Here is an 18,931-nt window from a genome sequence, read left to right on the forward strand (position 1 = left end):
AGCAAGTAAAAGGGTCAGTTCACCCAAAAATGAAAATTCTGTCATTAATTAAACACCCTCATGTCGTTCCCACACCTGTAAGACCTTCGTTCATCTTCGGAACACAAATTAAGATATTTTTGATGAAATCCGATGGCTCAGTGAGGCCTGCATTGACAGCAAGATAATTAACACTTTCCGATGCCCAGAGAGCTACTAAAGACATATTTAAAATAATTAATGTGGTTACAGTGGTCCAACCTTAATATTATAAAGCGCCGAGAATACTTTTTGTGTGCCAAAAAAACACCCAAAATAACGACTTTATTCAACAATATCTAGTGATGGGCAATTTCAAAACACTGCTTCATGAAGCTTTGAAGCTTTACGAATCATTTGTTTCGAATCAGTGGTTCAGAGCATGCATCAAACTGCCATGAAGCAGTGTTTTGAAATCGCCCATCACTAGTTGCTTCATAACATTAAGGTTAAACCACTGTAGTCACATGGACTGTTTTAAATACGTCTTTAGTAGCTTTCTGGGCATTGAAAGTGTTAATTATCTTGCTGTCAATGGAGGCCTCACTGAGCCATCGGATTTTATCAAAAATATCTTCATTTGTGTTCTGAAGATGAACGAGGGTCTTACGGTTGTGGAACGACATGAGGGTGAGTAATTAATGACTGAATTTTTATTTTTGGGTGAACTGACCCTTCAAGGAATCAATCAATCAATCAATCAATTTATCCATCCATCCATCCATCCATCAAATCCAAAAAATGCTAAATAACAAAATATGCCATGAACAGTTTTTGCCATTTTTCATCAATTTCTTTGCAGCAAAGATTTGTATCTACCCCAGCTCTGTTTCTAGCCAAGAGTATTATGACACCATAAATTTCATGATATCTCAGACATGTGGTGAAAGCTGTGTAATAAATAAATAAATAAATAAATAAAGCCTGGGAGACATTGTTAATAGCTTTTAGCATTACAATTGCAGATAATTTCAAAGAATAGGTTGCGTTTGAAAAATTAAGCCTAATCAAGCATAAAAGTTTAGATTAAACAAGTTAAATATTGAAGTTAGTTCATCAAGGACTGGTGGTAAGAGATTTAGAGCACAGAGTGATGTGGCAATAAAATTATGCAGTCCAAAAAAGAAAAAATACTAGGCCAAGTTTCTCACCGCACATCATCGAAAGCACAAAAAAGAAAAAAAGGTTAAAGACATGTCCAAACCAGAGTAAACCATGTTTCCTTCTGCGAAACGAGGTTGTTCTTCCTAGACTGAAATCAGTGTGACTCTTCATTTGAAGATCCTCATTTGTATCTCAGTAAAGGGTAGCCACAAGGACATAGAGTCAAGGCTTGAATAATCATAGGTTTCACAGTCACTTTGAGGTCTATATGTCTGGAGTGACAGTCTGAATTACAATGTAGACAAATCACCAACATCCCATTTTCACACAGATTCTTCTTCAAAAAGAGGGAGTTGTGTGTGAACTGTGGGGAACTCTATCAGTTAATTACAAGAGAGGTCAGAGGTCTGTGAGACACACAATTTATTTGTGTCATTGACGTTTAAAAAGCAGGACTGGAGACCTTTTAAAGTTTCCCTGGAGTTTGAATGCAACTTATCTGGTTTAAACAGTTAAACAGATGCTTCCTTTATGGGAAAAAAGCATTTTCCTGGATTGTGTGATTACCGTACATCATCATTCATCAATAAAGTTATTACAGTCACCATATAATCAAATTATAATTTAACATTGTTCGGTGTTCAGATGAAACTCTTATTTATTGAATTATAGGCTACTCTCTCACACACATAATCTCATATACTTGGTGTTGGAAAGACAGACTCAGATGAGTCACTGTTTCCATAAGGTCATTTTCTAACCCATACAGCCTTGTTCCAACAACAAAGTCCCTGAACACAGCAAGTTATGAGTATTTCCACATAAACCAAAGGAAAATACATGCGATTTATATTAGTTAAACTCCCACAATGCAGTATCTTGGTGGAGATGTAAATTGTAAAGAAACTGCCCATTGTTTTCCTAGACCGTTCATACGGAAGCCTGAGCATTTGGGAAGGAACCACAGACTTTAGCTGACATGGAGTAATGCTGAGCATGTTCAGTGTGGTCAGGTCAGGCCAGACTGGAAGACTGGTGGAAAATGTACGTCAGAAGTCCACAAAGGACCATGCTTTTGCTATCATCATCACTAGGGGATTTGAAGCGTTGCTGTAGAAAGCGCAGAGTCTGCAATGAATTAGCTAACCGAGGGAAAGAGTGAGCTTTCTCTTCACCTTTAATGGTAAGGTTTTCAGGGGTGGCTTGAGAACGATAGTTCCCCTCCCATAAATTTGTAATGACTCAAACACCTTTTCTATGAAATATTCACAGGGGAATAGACAGTTCCAGCTGTATTGTCTAAAATTCTTGCCACCGAACCTTTTGATTATCCTAGATGAGTGTTGTTCCATTTGTTTTCAATGAATTACTTTGAATGCCATAGACTGTGACAATGGAAAGTGGAAATGGAAGCTTTTTATGCGCAATACTGCTTGAATATATTACTGTAATTATTCACGCCAACAGCACGTATGTGACTATAACATTGTTGTTATGCAACAGATCTATAAACAAGATATATAAATAAAATTTGACCAGCTTGTCCCCAAACCCTGCTCTACTCCCAATCTGCAAAAGTCACATACTCCAGTCTGGAATGATACAAATAGTGAAATATACTAAAAATCAGCCTGAATACCAGTCTAAAGTTATCAAAGACTATAGAATAACACAAGACGCGTCACTCATATTGTTTTGAATGGGAGAAAAGTGCAACGCGCAATATGGCGGAATAAGTCCCGCCTTCTAAATAAAAGCCAATTGGCGATTGGTAAAGTCATCGCGTCACTGCAGCGGCCATTAGAAGCTCCGGTTTCTATAGAAACAGACGTGCGCCTCCGAAATGAGACGTAAGAGACGCGCACTTTAGGACTGCGCATGCGCATTAGCTTGATCAAGTCTGAAAAATACCGTTATTTTGTCATGATTCGAGCGTTTAGTAACAAAATTTGTGAGACAGTTGTTGTCAGATTTCATTTGTGATTTCAAATATGAAATTTAATTAAAAGCTTGGCAAACAGCTTTGGAGAATTTGATGTTTCCCCATTCAAAGAGATGCACTTGCATGCCTGAGAGGCGTTTCAAAGATGGCCGCCGAGTGAAATGACTTGTCTTAAAAGGACTTTGAAAGTTATTATAGTTAACTAATGTTAACTAATGTTAGGCTGTTAAATGCTTGAATCTGATTGGTTGATGAACGTTCTAAGAAGTGCAATTATTTTCAGGGAAATGCATGGCTAAAGTAGTTCCAGCAAAGACTTTAGATATACAAAGATGTATTACTATGAATGGCGGAATAAATTCTGGCTTCTAAGAAAAAGAGCTAATCACCAATTAGTCAAGTCATTGCATCACTGCAGCTGCCATTAGAAGCTCAGTTGCTATAGAAACAGTCAGTGTTCTGAGATGCATACCTAGGATTGCACATGCGTATTGGCTGGTCCAGCCTTAAAAATGCAGTTTTTTGTCATGATTTCAGCGTTTAGAAGCCAAATTTATGAGACAATTGTTGTCAGTTTTTAATTGGTAATTTCCAATATGAAATTGAATCGTAAGCTTGGTGAACAGCTTTGGAGAATTTGATGTTCTTCTTTCAATGAGATGCTTGCATGATTTAAATTTTAAATAGCTGCCCGACAGGCGTTTCAAAGATGGCTGCCGAGTGAATATGGAATGCCAGAGTGCTCAAAAACATGTGTATCGCCTATGCATTGTTTGTGCATCGTTTACGTGTTGTTTAAGTGTTATTTGCATGTTAAAGTTCGACGTGTCATCGACACGTAACCGCAGCACATTGAAAATAGACAAACAATGCGTAGTTGCCCCGTTGTTTATGTGTTAAAATTCATGTGCTTTTGAGCTTCTTGACATTCCATAAGTGAAATGACTTGCCTGAAGGGGACTCTGGTTCCAGGCAATATATATCACTTCGCCAAATTATTTCAATTATTTCAAAGGTCCTTACAGCCTCCAACAGCTAAAGAACCAAACCCCACAATGACACTGACCAAGCAACTAAATATAATAAACAACAGGATAAAAACAACAAAGTATTTGCATGTATTTTGCCACAAAATTACATTTTATTATGTACGAAGAACACGTTCTCTTTCTCCCGCTCTCTCTCCCAATCTAATGCACACACATACAGTACAGACACAATTTCACAGAAACGTGTTGTCAGTGCTGCTCTGACAATTTTATCAGTAAAATAGTATAGCAACTTAAGAACTACGTGATATTTCTCACTAGCGAGGTAATAACAGCACTGTTCATGAAGCAAATAGACTTACAGTTTTGCTATTAGTAGAAACGCTGCTGCCGAACACTGCTCTCTCTCTCTCGCTCCCTCTCAAATAACTGCATTAATAACAGCATTAGTTTGCTATCACTGGCTCAAGCCTCCACTTGCTCTAAAATGATGAGATGCAAAATTGGAAATTAGTCCTACATATAAGAGTATTTTAAGGACAAAAAACTGACAAATGTCTTGAAATACAACATCTGAGCAATATCTTGAGGTGTGTTAACCATAGTAAAAGCGGAATAATTGACGCAGGTCCATTAAATTATTAGAAAATAATGTAGGCTAAGGCTACACTCAAGGTGTAACGGCCACTCCGCTTCGCATTACCACCTCGGGTGTGCATTAATTTCTAATAATTCAACGGCCCATCATCAATTATTCCTTACTAAACGGGTATGTTTGCTGGTGTGTTCTCTTAGGTTGTCAGCAGCCATGTATTCAGGAAAAGATCTCCCTTTTCTTTGGCATCCTTCCTTGACACATTCATTCCCTCAGGTCAAAAAGTTATTTCCAATCAACACCCTCCTAATACATCCGTTTCATTCATTTATGCTATTTTTATTCATTAGCTTGTGCACGCAATTTTGACATGCTCAAGTTCAGAATTTAATGATTGAATCTCCCCTTAAGCTATAAGGTGCAGTCACATTTGATCTGCATCCCAGAGTCAATACGTGATGAACATTCTTTACGAGTACAGTGTTAAAAAAGTTTACATCTTTTCCTACTTTGTTGCTGTATGTAGGTTTTGGACATCCTTGTCTGTACAGATTAGAGTATTACAGTATATTGAGATACATTCATAGTCCTTACTTACTATTTTTACCCGCTTTCTCAGAAGGTACAAAAACATCCTCTTCAGACTGAAGTTTTCAGGTGAGCAGAAATACCAAAAGGTTTCATTGAAGGCAGCTGGATGAAGCTCAAGGGTGCCACCTGGTGTATTGGTTTTACAGCAGCAAACTGCATTCCTAAATTTGAACAAATATTTGCCACAGCTGTTCAGCAAAATTCTTGTACTTAATTGCTTGAAAACTTTATTAGGAAATTGTTTATTATAAATATTTTAACTTTATTTCAATGATGGAGTGAATAGCACATTGCAGTAGAGGTCTGCTGGAAACAGTTTATATGAATCAGACTTCCTGGAGAGCATTAGCTCATGCCTTCCCAACAAGAGCCTTTCCAAAAGACAAGGGATCACCTTTTCCAGTAATTTTCAGCCACTTTCTCAGGGTATAACGCTGCTTTTGCACTTCTGTCTGGACTAGTTGCATGGCATGACACACATAACCAGGTGATTCCATGAGTGCCTTCTCCATTTTGAAAAGTATGATTTTAAATAAAGAATGAAAAATATGAAGTATAAATACAAAATTCAGGCTTTTAATTGTGCATATTTGAATTTGGAAAAATATGGCTGGAAAAAGACTGAATGACTCATGGGAAAAAAAGAGGGGGGAACATTTTAAAGAAAGTTATTGTATTTAGTTGATGTGTTTCGATTAAAGACCTATCATATAAGCTCCATATGTCATTAATACACACACAGAGTGCACAAATATATAGTATTATTTATATAGTGTTTACCTTTTTTGCTTGTAGAGGATGAATTGAGCTGTGCAGAAAACGGGCAGGTGTACACAAACAGAGACATCTGGAAACCTGAACCATGCAGGATCTGTGTTTGTGACAGCGGGACCATCTTGTGCGATGAGGTGCAATGTGATGAAGTGTCTAACTGTGGAAAGGTAGTAATCCCAGAAGGAGAGTGCTGTCCTGTTTGTGACACATCAGATAGCAGTGGCAATGGCAGACCAGGTGAGGATGAGCACCACAAAAACCTTCAAAACAAAGTCATAAAAAACATGCATTGTTTTGAAATGTAAGAACAGATAAACAGCAACTATTTTTGTCTCTTTCTTTTTACTCGTCAGCGGAGAGAATTGTCAAGGTAAGCTATATAGTTACACTCAGCACTGCCAATATTCAGTTATTTAAGTAAATAAATAAAAAATAATAATGTATCAGTCCAGTGACTTCCTATGACTCTGTAATTTCACTATTCTTGATTTCAGGGTCAGAAAGGGGAACCCGGAGATGTCCCACATGTATGTTTGAATAAAAATTTACCTTACATTTGAAGATGAGGATGGATATATTTGTAAAGTCTGTAAATAATCCAAACATTCCATCTTGATTTCAGGTTACTGGAATAAGAGGTCGTCCTGGACCAATGGTGAGCTTTCTTTCATTGACTTTTGTCCTGATCACTATAAATCAATAAATAGATAAATCAAATGGAACCAATTATACAATTAAACATATAGTAAATAAACCAGTGCTTTCATGTACTCAAATACAGTGCTTTGCCACATATACAGTATCTAGTAGTTTACTTGCTATATATTTTCTGATGTCTGGACACTAGATGGGGACAGAGCACAGCTCTGTGTATTTCCATAAGTCTTTACTTGAATGTATTTTCAAGTAATCATTCTAGTATATAATGTTGCAACATTGGTGCAACATGTTCCTGGATCAACATTCCAATCAACCAATCAGATTTGAGAAACAAGTGAACGGTTTATGTCAAGTTTAGGTTTACAACCAGGGTTAGGTGCTTCTACATCAGTGTTATACACCTATCATTTCCATCTGATTTTAGGGATAACTTATGGGTAGGCTTAGGTTTAGGGGTAGGGATAAGGTAAGTATTACATTTTTGGACAGGAATGTTGTTCCAGGATCAATTAAATATGTTCAAAATCAGGACGGGCATTCATACAGTCAACACATGTGTAAGACTATGACAACAACTTGCACAGACTAATGCAATAGTGTTAATGCTATAAAGGTTTTTATTTACCTTAATTATGTTTTTGTTTTTTTTTATTATATAGGGGCCTCCAGGAGCACCAGGGTTTAGAGGAGACAGCGGACCGAAAGGTCGACCTGTAAGAAACTGCAAATCAGTTTCGAAATGTGATTAAAGATGTGAAATGTTGTGTAATATCATTGTAATGTTAAGTTGTTTTAGCCTGATTTTAATGTCTCTTGTAGGGTCTCAGAGGTCCCCCAGGATATGATGGAGAGCCCGGTATTCCAGGACAGCCAGGAGAGCCAGGGCCCCCAGGACATACCCCAGGAGTGAGTATTACCAGACTGATTTGATGTTAGGTTAAAGGCCAGTTGAAAGTAGGACTAAGACAAAATATAAAGAGCAGAGGATCATAAAATACAATAAACAACACAATAAAAAAAATAAAGAATTAAAAAGCAACATCTAATAAAGTGCTGCATTACAGTATAAATAAAGCCTCTTTTCCTCTGTTACTTAGGGCGAGTTGTCTTCACATATGGCCGGGGGATTTGCTGACAAAACAGGAGCTCAGCATGCTATGATGCCTGGAGTTCGGGTAAGTGGAGATTCTGTAATTAAAACAAAACAACAACAAAAAAAGAAATATTATATCTAAGAACTCATATCATATAAGCAGTGTTGGGGGTAACGCATTACAAGTAACGCGAGTCAGATTACTTTTTTCAAGTAGCCTAACTAGTAAAGCATTACTTTTAAATTTACAACAAAATATCAGAGTTCTTTTTTCAAATAAGTAACACAAGTTACTTTGTTTTTACATTTATTGACTGACAGCTCTCCTGTCCCCATGTTGAGAGAAATCAGGTGCAGAGGTGTGCTATAATCATGATGGTTGTTGTAGTTCTATCAAGACTAAAGCCAGATTTAGCGCAAACCCTCTTTTGGCGTTAAAAGAACTACTGTTAGGATTTACCAAATGCGTGCAGTGAAAAATTAGCGCTAAAAAGGCATGGACACAGTTATTTTTCTGGCTGACCTTATTGCATATGCATCTGTAGGAGTTTCCCTTTCAGACACAAAATTTATGGGAGGAGAGTATTTGCAAGGTGATTTACTAAGGTTTGCGCTAGTCAATATACTGGTATTTGCGCCATTATTCACTGCCAAAAAAAAGCACGTCTTAAACCAGACACTAATTTACGCTGCTCTTGGTAGACTGCATTGGTCATTATGGAAATGATCCGGCTGCTTCTGAGTTCTTTAATTTGCGCGTCGTCAGTAGATCACGTGCAGAACTTTCCGCTATGCTAATTTCTTCTTATGCTAATTTGCCCTGTTTAGTAAATCTGGCCCTAAATGTGACCATGCATTTCCTAATCTCACGTCGCACAAAAACAGATTCAGTATTCCTCAAAATGAGTGAAAAGAGTGAAATACAAACTCAGAATTTTACGCAAACCTGCAATAATAAATATGTTAAATAATATACTTTATGTATATAATCTCACTTTATTAACCAATCTCTTTGCTGCTGATCTTTGTAAGATGCACAGGTGAGAGAAAGTAATGCAAAAGTAACACAAGAGTAACACAATATAGTAATGCACTACTTTTAAAAGTAACTTTCCCCAAACTGCATATAAATGAGAAACATTACAAGAACTGTATCATACTAAGCTAGAGTACAGAATGAGACCATTGCGACATTTGATTTGGGTGCTGTGTTGTGTTGTGCTGTTTCTGAAGCAGTCTGTGATTATTCCATTAACAAAGCTATTTTTCAATAGGGAGAGGCTGGAACAAGGGGACCCCCTGGGCCAAATGGGGCACCAGTAAGTATTTACTTTTCTGGTAAAAAGAATATTGCTTCCAGCAGTAGCATATTTTAAGTTTATACAATTTCCTTTAGGGGGTGGCAGGACCACAAGGACCTCCTGGTGATGTTGGAGATCCAGGGTCAATGGTGAGGGAACATGATTAATTGTGTACTGTCTCTGAAGACTTTATAATTTACTGGGGAAGTCTGTCCCACACTCTTTATTTCAGTGCAAACATCAGCCAGGATAAACTCAAAAACTGCTGGTTGTTTGCATACTGCAGTCAATTTTCATGGCTCATTTATTAAAGGGAACCACAACTTTGGCTATTCACATTCTCAAAGAAAAGAAATTGTTGTAGTGGCTTTATACATATACTTAACATTCTTTTCCGACCATTCAGTGCTTTGATTCATCTGGTTATCAGTTTGAAACTTGAAACTGTAATCTTTAGGTATAATTACCTCCATCAGTGCTGCAGATCCACCCTTTATAAATCCCCAAATTACATTACTCAAGCCTCTTTACAAAAATGGTGGTAATACATTGTTTTGTTACTAAAAGAGCACTCCATCTGTACAATGCATCATTGTTTTTATGTTGTAATCATCTTTTGGTAACTACTTTCTGCATTGTGTAGGGTGGCACTGGCCAGAGAGGACCGGAGGGTCCTCCAGGGAAGCCTGGTGAAGATGTGAGTACTCTACGCTGTCATTTTGGGCATCCTCACAACAATGTGGAAAAAATAAGCAGGATCTGAAATGGAATTTTCTGTTGTCACAGGGAGAACCAGGGACTTCAGGAAGTGCAGGAGAAATGGGATTTCCTGGATCTGCGGTAATATTTGACATTGTTCATTAGCAGCTTTTATCATTGGATGGTGGTTGCATTTACATGTACTGTATTGTTTAAATAACTTTTGTGCTCAGGGAGCAAGAGGATTTCCAGGGACGCCGGGGCCTCCAGGCTTAAAGGGCCACAGAGTGAGTAACTTCTTAATTTCTAGGCCTCATTTAAGACTTACAAGTTTGACATGCATACAGTGGGGTCCAAAATCCGGACTTTATATTGAAATCAACCTTTGTGGTTTTGAAAAAGACAAAACAAAGAAAAAGTATTTATGATTCTACAGGTCACTAATAAGCTAATTTGTGACATTGACCATGTGAACTCATTTTGTATTAAATTGGAAAAGAATATAAAGTAGAAGATTTTTTTAATCTCACTGATTTACATGCTCTTTCAATATCATATCCCACTTTTTATGTCAAGTGTGAGAATCTCACTCTCTTGGTCTGCAGATTTTATATTGAGTTCACATGAATTTTCAAAGCATCATTGTTTTGGAATTACTTACAGATCATCCAGCAAGCCATCAGTTTTGTCTTGAATGCTTACGCCACATGAAACACCTGCAAGCCAGACAAGACACGAAGTCAGATTTCACACACAGAGTGTTAAACAAATTTGAAAAATCATATTTGAAAATAAGTAATTGCAGCTTATTTTGCAAAAGCACCAATCAACTTTTTAGCACAAAGTTCCCTTGGTTGAAACAAACAATTTATATAAATACTTTGTAGAAAGCACAAAGAATGATTTTCCAGTTCAAAATTTCATTTCTATTGTTTATTTTAGGTGGAGTCTGCCAAAATAATAATCTTGTTATTTCCTTTCATAATTCAGGGGCATCAAGGTGTAGAGGGTCTTAAAGGAGAACGTGGAGCTTTGGGATCAAAGGTTCAGTTTTTGCAAATATAAAATTAACTTCATTATTAAGTAGCCATTTACTATAGACATTAACTGTTAATATTGACAAAGCTTTAAAAGAGTAGACTGTATTTGAGTACTTCATAGTTGTCTGTTCATTTATATATATATATATATATATATATATATATATATATATACACACACACACAAATACTAAATGTGATTTTATTAACCATTTCATGTTTCAAAGTACATTTTCATCATATATTACATTATTTATTATTCATTTAGGGTGAATCTGGTGGACCCGGTGCAATGGGTGCCCCTGGTCCTATGGTAAGAAGACAGCAACATAATACAAATCAAATCATTATTGATGTGAACCTAGTAAATGATTCTTACATTGCCACAAATGCTTCTAGCCTTGTTTCCAATAAAATTAAAATGGCCTATTGCTAAATGCAGGGTCCCAGGGGAATGCCAGGAGAAAGAGGACGCCCAGGCCCTAGTGGCACACCGGTGAGGGCATTAAAACATTAAGAGTGATAGCATTTTTCAGATGATTTTAATCAAAGCTATATTGATTTTGTTGTTATTCTTAATACTATTAGTTATCTTTTTCTTTTTCTTTTTATTTCAGGGTATGCGTGGTGCTCAAGGAAACGTTGGAAAACCAGGTCCAATGGTAAGACATTTTAATCAACCAAAAGATAAAGTGTGAAATACCAAGCAACTGCATAACTCATGATGCTAATCTGTAACTTTTTAATTGTTTTAAGGGTCCTTTGGGAATTAATGGTGCCCCAGGGTATCCTGGAGGTCCAGGCATGAAGGTTGGCAATAAGAATCTATGCATATGTTTTGTATAATTAAGTATACAGTGCTCAGCATAAATGAGTTTGAAAAAGTAACGTTTTAAACAATATCTCAATGAACACAAAAACAATTTCCAAAATGTTGACAAGACTAAGTTTTATATAACATCTGTTTAACTTATAACATGAAAGTAAGGTTAATAATATAACTTAGAGAACAAAATTTTCAGTTTTACTCAAATTAGGGTGATGCAAAAATGAGTTCACCCCACTGAAAGTCTCTGGAGCAAAGCTAAATTTTAGACTACAAATGTCTAATTTAACAAGAATTCAACCACAGGTGAGTCTAATTATTCATTACACAGGTGTCCAGCAGACAGTTGACTATAAAAGGGGTGTTAAAACCCCTTCCCATTTCATGCTGTCAGCAATGGCACCACATGGAAGAGAAATGTCACAAGACCTGGGAAAGAAAATAATTTCTTTACACCAGAAAGGTGAAGCCTACCAGAAGATCAGCAAAGCTTTACTTATCAGTCAGAATACTGTAGCAAAAGTGGTACAAAAATTTAAAAAAGATGGAACTGCAACCATCTCACAGAGACGTCCAGGTCGTCCACAGAAGTTAACACCTCAACAGGAGCGTCTTCTGATGAGAAGGGTTGAAGAAAATCGGCATGCAAGTTCACTGCTGTCATCTAAAGAAGTAGAAAGCCAAACTGGGGTGACTATTTCCCGTGACACAAAACGGCGTACACTGCAGAGGAATGGCATGCATGGGTGCCGTCCACGAAAGAAGACTTTCCTAAAGCCCAGGCACAAAAAAGCCCGCCTAGAGTTTGCCAGGGCCCATGCTGACAAAGATGAAGACTACTGGGACTCTATACTCTGGAGTGATGAGACCAAGATAAATGTTTTTGGAACTGATGGCTTCGCAAAGGTGAGGAATACAAAGAAAAATGCATGGTGCCTACAGTGAAACATGATGGTGGCAGTATCCTTATGTGGGGCTGCATGAGTGCTGCTGGTGTCGGGGAGCTGCATTTCATTGATGGCATCATGAATTCACAGATGTACTGCTCTATACTGAAAGAGAAGATGCTACCATCACTCCGTGCCCTTGGTCGTCGTGCACTTTTCCAACATGACAATGATCCTAAACACACATCTAAGGCCACTGTTGGATTTCTGAAGAAGAACAGGTGAAAGTGATTCATTGGCTCCTGATCTGAACCCATTTGAATACCTATGGGAAATTCTGAAGAGACAAGTTGAGCATCACTCTCCACCCTTTCTAAAAGAGGTCATTCTTGAAGAATGGAAAAAGATAGATGTTGCAAAATGTCGCCAACTTGTTCATTCCATGCCTAGAAGACTTGGTGCTGTCATTAAAAATCATGGAGGATACAAAGTACTAGATATGGTAGTTTTTGTTGTGGGGTGTACTCATTTTTGCATCACCCTAATTTGAGTAATACTGAAAAATGTGTAATCTAAGTTATATTATTAACCTTACTTTCATGTTATAAGTTAAACAGATGTTATATTAAACTTAGTCTTGTCAACATTTTGGAAATTGTTTTTGTGTTCATTGAGATATTGTTTAAAATGTTACTTTTCAAAGGGGGTGTACTCATTTACGCTGAGCACTGTATAACTACCAATGATACCTTTTACATATTTTAATAAATTGTAGTAGTTAAGCTGAACATTAAAGCTACCTGACATCGCTGTAAAATCTAGTATTAAAAAGGAAATTAATTGCTTTACAGGGTCAACCAGGACCTACAGGTGTGAGGGGACCAGAGGGACCACAGGGACAGAGAGGAGAGACAGGACATCAAGGCAGACCTGGACCAACTGGACAACAAGTATGTTTGTGATACTCATTTTGTACACCAGTACATGATCACAAATTCTGAGTCAATTATTTAATCATCTGTAATACAAATTAAACATGATTCTGAATTTTTCAGGGGCCTATGGGCACTGACGGTGGTCCAGGTTCCAAAGGGCCAGTGGTATGTTATAATGTTAAATGTTAAAATATTTCAATTTTCATTGGATTACGAATGCAGATATTGGCAACTAACAAAATACTCTTTTCTCCAGGGAGCTCATGGTCCTCAGGGTCCTGTTGGTCTGCTTGGCCCACTTGGCCCACCAGGACCTCAGGGAAGCACTGGACAGCCTGGGATCAAAGGTCAATTGGTAAGGCATTCTTCATTCGTGTTGTGGCATATTTCTTTTATGGACTGAAGATTTGTTGTGTTCATATAACATAAAACATCATAAAATGAATATATATACATGTATGTAGTATTTGTGCCCTAAAAATGTGTCTCTGGAACTAATAATTTAAAAACTGATCTCCAATCAGCCTTTTGTTTTGTTTTGTGTTTAGGGAGATGTAGGTGTTCCTGGATTTAAAGGAGAGGCTGGACCTAAAGGAGAACCTGTAAGTTTTGACTGAATAATACTCTAAACCTAGATATCTTTTTCACTCTTTTTTTTCAAGTTAAAGGTGGAGTATATGCAATTTGTGCACCACCTCATCAAATGAAATTGCAAAAAAGATTCTAACTAGTAAAAAACTAGAAGATGTTTTTTTTTTTAAGACAAATTACTATTGTCATAGGGTCCACCAGGAGCACAGGGAGTAATTGGACCTCAGGGAGAGGAGGGAAAACGTGGACCCAGAGGAGATCCTGGTTCTGTTGGCCCTCCCGGACCTGTTGGTGAGAGAGTGAGTCTAGTTTTCCTTATATTGCATTTGCTACAGCAAACTTGAACGTGAATGTAATTGCAAAACCAACTCAATTTTCATGGGATTTTTATTGTCTAATTTAGGGGGCACCTGGAAACCGAGGGTTCCCTGGTCAAGATGGCTTACAGGGTCCAAAGGTAATAAGAGAGTTAAAATAAATACAAAGTATTAATTACTTGAATATAATTAGCTGAATACTGAACTAATACTTTTATTCATACTCATCTAAGGGTGCACAAGGTGACCGTGGAATTACAGGAACCTCTGGCCCTAAAGGCTCTACTGGAGATCCAGGGAGAACAGGTGAACCAGGTCTACCAGGCGCAAGAGTAAGTAAAATTTGTCATGCCTTGTATCTTTTTCATAGAAAAGTTGACTCCTCCTTCAAATACAACTCTAACTAATTTTTTGCACCCTCTTTTTCTCAGGGTTTAACAGGGACACCTGGAGTTCAGGGTGCCGAAGGAAAGCCAGGACCACTGGTACATTTATCTGATGTTTTCCATTTATGACTGGAATAAAATACCCAAATTTTTAACAGAAAATAACGAAATTTACCTTTCTGCAGGGTGCTCCAGGTGAGGACGGGCGGCCAGGGCCTGCAGGGTCAACTGGAACAAGAGGCCCTCCTGGAACTATGGGACCAATAGGCCCAAAGGGTTTTAGCGTAAGTGGAATTTTTATACATTTATTAATTTATTAATACAAGTACAAAGTTTATAACTGTAACTATAATTTAGGGGGATCCAGGAAAGGCAGGTGAGCAGGGATCTGCAGGAGTTCCTGGGCAGAGGGTGAGTAACAGCAGTTACACGTATTAAAACATATTGCTTGCAGTAAATACTGGTGATTGCTAAGGCAAGAATTACTATTACTATTGCTCATACTTGTGCATGACTGTGCTACAGACATTCTTGACAAACATTTTGTGCCTTCCAGACAATAAAATAGTCAAATAAATCTTACAGAATAACTTTAGACTTTGCAACACCCAAGCAACTGCCAAAAACAAACTAACAAACAAAAAAGCATTTCAGAACAATCACATTGCTGTATGATAAAATCATACAATTCTTTAACAATTCTTACTTTTAACTACTGTAGTTGCTTATTAGCTTGCATTTTGGCTGTTTATTAGTACTTATAAAACACATATTAATGCCCTATTCTACATGACCATGTTCTACACTCCTTAATCCTACCCAGTACCAAAACTGGTAGATAAAACAACTACCTTACTAACTATTAAAGGCACAATATGTAAGATTTCTGCAGTAAAATATCCAAAAACCAATAGGCGTGTTATATATTTTGTTCAGTTGAGTACTTACAATATCCCAAATGTTTCCAACTATTTGTAAATCGTGAGAAAATCGCAATTTTAACCTTGGATACGGGACGTGTTCGGGAGTCGCCTGTCAATGGCGTCATATCTGCGTTACCCTCGGTTTCCGGTTTTATTTTGTAGAAACCATAGAAACACCAAAGACACTTTAATATATTACATGTTTTATTAGACAAGGGAACAACTGTTTGGTTACATTTATAGACCGAAAACGAATTATTGTTATAAAGCTCAACACATTTAGTCTTATTGTTTAAATCTAGTTTTCTTGATTTTCTGAGAGTACCATGCCTCAGACAAAAACACTATTTTGTCAAGTAGCTAAGTAATACAGCATTTTCTCCATCATACATTACGTTTTAAAATTAATTGCATGCCATTTATCAGCACAAGCCAACCAGCATTTATTAATATGATATTCTAATATCGATCTAGCTTACTGCAGTGTGCAACAAGTGTCTCACAGCAGCCGGCGAGCAAACACACAGAGTAACGTTATAACATAATTTTCAACACAGTGAAATGTATCTAATATGATAAACAGCGCTGTGTTACCTCATACGCTTGACCGGAAGAAGCGGAAGCTCCACTGCTCGCGAGGCGTGTGTTGCGTTCGTCTCTCTTTAGCAGTCTCTCCAGCGGCCTCGTTCTGCTCCCACAGCACTCGGCCCTGCTTTGCTTCATACTACAGTAATGTTAATAATCTCATCCATGAACATGATTTCTGCTCGAGTCCCGTGCCGATTCTTTTCCACTGTGAGATGAAGACTACATCTCCCAAGATTCCGCGCTCAAACTCTGCATCATCAAGCTACGTCTTTGTTTTGAATAGGCGACCTCTAGCGGCGAAAAATCTACATATTGTAACTTTAATAAGCAGTAAATTAGGAGCTTATCGAGGCAAAAGTCGTAGTTAATAGTGAATATGTGTTCTCCATACTAAAGTGTTACCAAATCTTGTTCTAAATAAAATTTAGCCGTCCCCCTCAACTTTGACTTTTTTTGTAGGGCCCACCTGGGAAAGATGGAGAAGTAGGCCCAGCTGGTCCACCAGGCCCACATGTAAGTGCTATTTTGTCTCTTTATTATATCTACAATTAGAAAAGTAGAAATTTGAGTACAGTGCATTATTTTATTTCATGATTTTCAGGGTCCAGCAGGTGAGAGAGGCGAACAGGGACCTCCCGGAATGAATGGTTTCCAGGTGCTTGATTAATGACTATTTAATCATTCAAAATTATTCTTTTCTTTCTTGTTATTTAGCTCTTTTGTAATATCTCCTTACCTGTTTCTCAGGGTTTGCCAGGACCAGCAGGTGCTCCTGGAGAGGGAGGAAAACCTGGTGATCAGGTACAGTTAGTTCAACACACATCAAGCGACAAATTCTTGGAAAAACAGATGACAAAAAAGGGACAAATGGCAGAAAACATTGCTAATTATCTTTTTTTCTCTTTTCAAGGGTATCCCTGGTGAGGGAGGCCCTGTAGGCCAAATTGGGCCAAGGGTGAGTTCTAGTTTTACCTGTCACTTCTGTAAACACATGTTGTTGATGTCAAGACGTGTCTTTAATGTTCAGTCTGTTCATTTAACAGGGTGAGCGTGGAATTCCGGGAGAGAGAGGAGAGCTGGGATCTGCTGGTCTGCCTGGAGCCAAAGGTATCCCAGGAGCACCTGGTCCTGATGGCCCAAAGGTAGAACCAAATGGTTAAGTGTTTATTATTAGTGGTGAGATTTTCTTAGTTTAAATTAAATCAAGTGTCTGTTTTACCAATCTAAAGGGATGAGTCAAAATGATTTTCTGTGGTGATCAGCAACATTACTGATTGTTGATGGAACTTAGCTTACTGTATATTGAAAACAGAATGCTAATTCATCATTCTATTGAATTTTTTGTAGGGTAGCCCTGGACCTACTGGTACGTTGGGTGATCCAGGCCCTCCTGGTCTGCAGGGAATGCCAGGTGAAAGAGGGATCTCTGGCCCACCTGGTCCAAAAGGAGATAGAGTAAGCAGTAATGCAATTGGATTTACAGTATGTACATAGCTATTTGCATATTGTAGTTCTTTAATTAACCTCTTCCCACACATTTTAGGGAGCTATTGGTGAGAAAGGATCTGAGGGCACTCCAGGAAGTGATGGTGCAAGGGTAATTATCATAGTTTTTTCCCATTTTTAAAACATCTTAATTGAGTAGTTCTCAACTTGTGGTTGCAAGTCATTCTGATAGTGCCATGGACAAACAATAAAAAATGAAATAAATAATATAAAACTAAAATGAATTAGCTATGAAATCAGCCTATTCAAACTATTCCTATTTATATGTAATTTTGATAATCAGCAACTAGTTGCCTTAATTTATCTCTCTGTGATTTTCAGTGAATTATATTTGAAAGAAACATTTCAAGACTTACAAAAGATGAGAGAAAGCATAAATCTTAATATGAAGCTTTAACAAAATTTCATGGTAGTAATTGAACAGAGAATGACCTGTACAAGACTTGTTCAAGCAGGCCCGATTACAGATGCACACACAAAATGATTCTTTATAACTCATGCTTGACATACACAAAAGGATAATCTCATACTGACATTTGCCTTTCTCATGTAGGGCTTGACAGGCCCAGTTGGTCCTGCAGGACCCGCTGGCCCAAGTGGTGAAAAGGTACATAGTATCATATTATTGTCTATATTTTATTGTAATATTGTTTTCTTTTAAGGACCACATAATTCTAACATAGTGTTTTAACAGGGAGAACCAGGCCCTAAGGGACCACCTGGACCTCAAGGATCAAGAGCAATGCCAGTGAGTTGATATTTGACACTCAAATACAAAAGGCTACAATCTTTCAAATTAGCTGAATATTTTGACTTATTAACAAATATTTGTGCTAAAACCAAGGGATCCCGTGGTGAACCTGGGCCAATAGGTGCTGTAGGCTTTGTTGGACCACCTGTAAGTAGAATTTTTGAAATCTGACAGAAAACTCACGTTTGTTTGATATTGTATGCACTAAGCTTTTTTCAGATCAGTGAGTAAACCGGTTCTGAACATGGTACACTTTCAAAACAACAGGGTCTTGATGGTCAGCCCGGTGTGAAAGGACCACCAGGGGAGCCTGGACAAAAGGGTGATGCTGGATCTCCTGGCCCTCAAGGGTTGGCTGGTCCTCCAGGTCCACAGGTGATAAAACACTTGCATGAAAATGTTTTTTAGAAGATGC

At 37.7% G+C, this 18,931-nt stretch overlaps 1 protein-coding gene across 1 annotated transcript in view; it reads left to right on the forward strand.

The window, feature by feature from the left end:
- Positions 1-18,931, forward strand: part of col5a2a (collagen, type V, alpha 2a) — a 35,629-nt gene that overhangs the window by 9,180 nt on the left and 7,518 nt on the right. The window contains exons 2-39 of the mRNA XM_051906845.1: positions 6,035-6,250; positions 6,367-6,383; positions 6,508-6,540; positions 6,636-6,668; positions 7,333-7,386; positions 7,493-7,579; positions 7,771-7,848; positions 9,041-9,085; positions 9,163-9,216; positions 9,711-9,764; positions 9,854-9,907; positions 10,000-10,053; positions 10,757-10,810; positions 11,075-11,119; positions 11,249-11,302; positions 11,424-11,468; positions 11,563-11,616; positions 13,371-13,469; positions 13,575-13,619; positions 13,711-13,809; positions 14,003-14,056; positions 14,237-14,344; positions 14,449-14,502; positions 14,596-14,694; positions 14,794-14,847; positions 14,934-15,032; positions 15,106-15,159; positions 16,719-16,772; positions 16,861-16,914; positions 17,007-17,060; positions 17,170-17,214; positions 17,303-17,401; positions 17,607-17,714; positions 17,803-17,856; positions 18,319-18,372; positions 18,460-18,513; positions 18,610-18,663; positions 18,784-18,891. Coding sequence (XP_051762805.1) covers positions 6,035-6,250; positions 6,367-6,383; positions 6,508-6,540; positions 6,636-6,668; positions 7,333-7,386; positions 7,493-7,579; positions 7,771-7,848; positions 9,041-9,085; positions 9,163-9,216; positions 9,711-9,764; positions 9,854-9,907; positions 10,000-10,053; positions 10,757-10,810; positions 11,075-11,119; positions 11,249-11,302; positions 11,424-11,468; positions 11,563-11,616; positions 13,371-13,469; positions 13,575-13,619; positions 13,711-13,809; positions 14,003-14,056; positions 14,237-14,344; positions 14,449-14,502; positions 14,596-14,694; positions 14,794-14,847; positions 14,934-15,032; positions 15,106-15,159; positions 16,719-16,772; positions 16,861-16,914; positions 17,007-17,060; positions 17,170-17,214; positions 17,303-17,401; positions 17,607-17,714; positions 17,803-17,856; positions 18,319-18,372; positions 18,460-18,513; positions 18,610-18,663; positions 18,784-18,891 — 2,534 coding nt within the window. The remainder of the gene's footprint in view (positions 1-6,034; positions 6,251-6,366; positions 6,384-6,507; positions 6,541-6,635; positions 6,669-7,332; positions 7,387-7,492; positions 7,580-7,770; positions 7,849-9,040; positions 9,086-9,162; positions 9,217-9,710; positions 9,765-9,853; positions 9,908-9,999; positions 10,054-10,756; positions 10,811-11,074; positions 11,120-11,248; positions 11,303-11,423; positions 11,469-11,562; positions 11,617-13,370; positions 13,470-13,574; positions 13,620-13,710; positions 13,810-14,002; positions 14,057-14,236; positions 14,345-14,448; positions 14,503-14,595; positions 14,695-14,793; positions 14,848-14,933; positions 15,033-15,105; positions 15,160-16,718; positions 16,773-16,860; positions 16,915-17,006; positions 17,061-17,169; positions 17,215-17,302; positions 17,402-17,606; positions 17,715-17,802; positions 17,857-18,318; positions 18,373-18,459; positions 18,514-18,609; positions 18,664-18,783; positions 18,892-18,931) is intronic.

This window comes from Ctenopharyngodon idella, chromosome 9 (genome assembly GCF_019924925.1).
Source record: "Ctenopharyngodon idella isolate HZGC_01 chromosome 9, HZGC01, whole genome shotgun sequence".
In the NCBI taxonomy this organism is placed as follows: domain Eukaryota; kingdom Metazoa; phylum Chordata; class Actinopteri; order Cypriniformes; family Xenocyprididae; genus Ctenopharyngodon; species Ctenopharyngodon idella.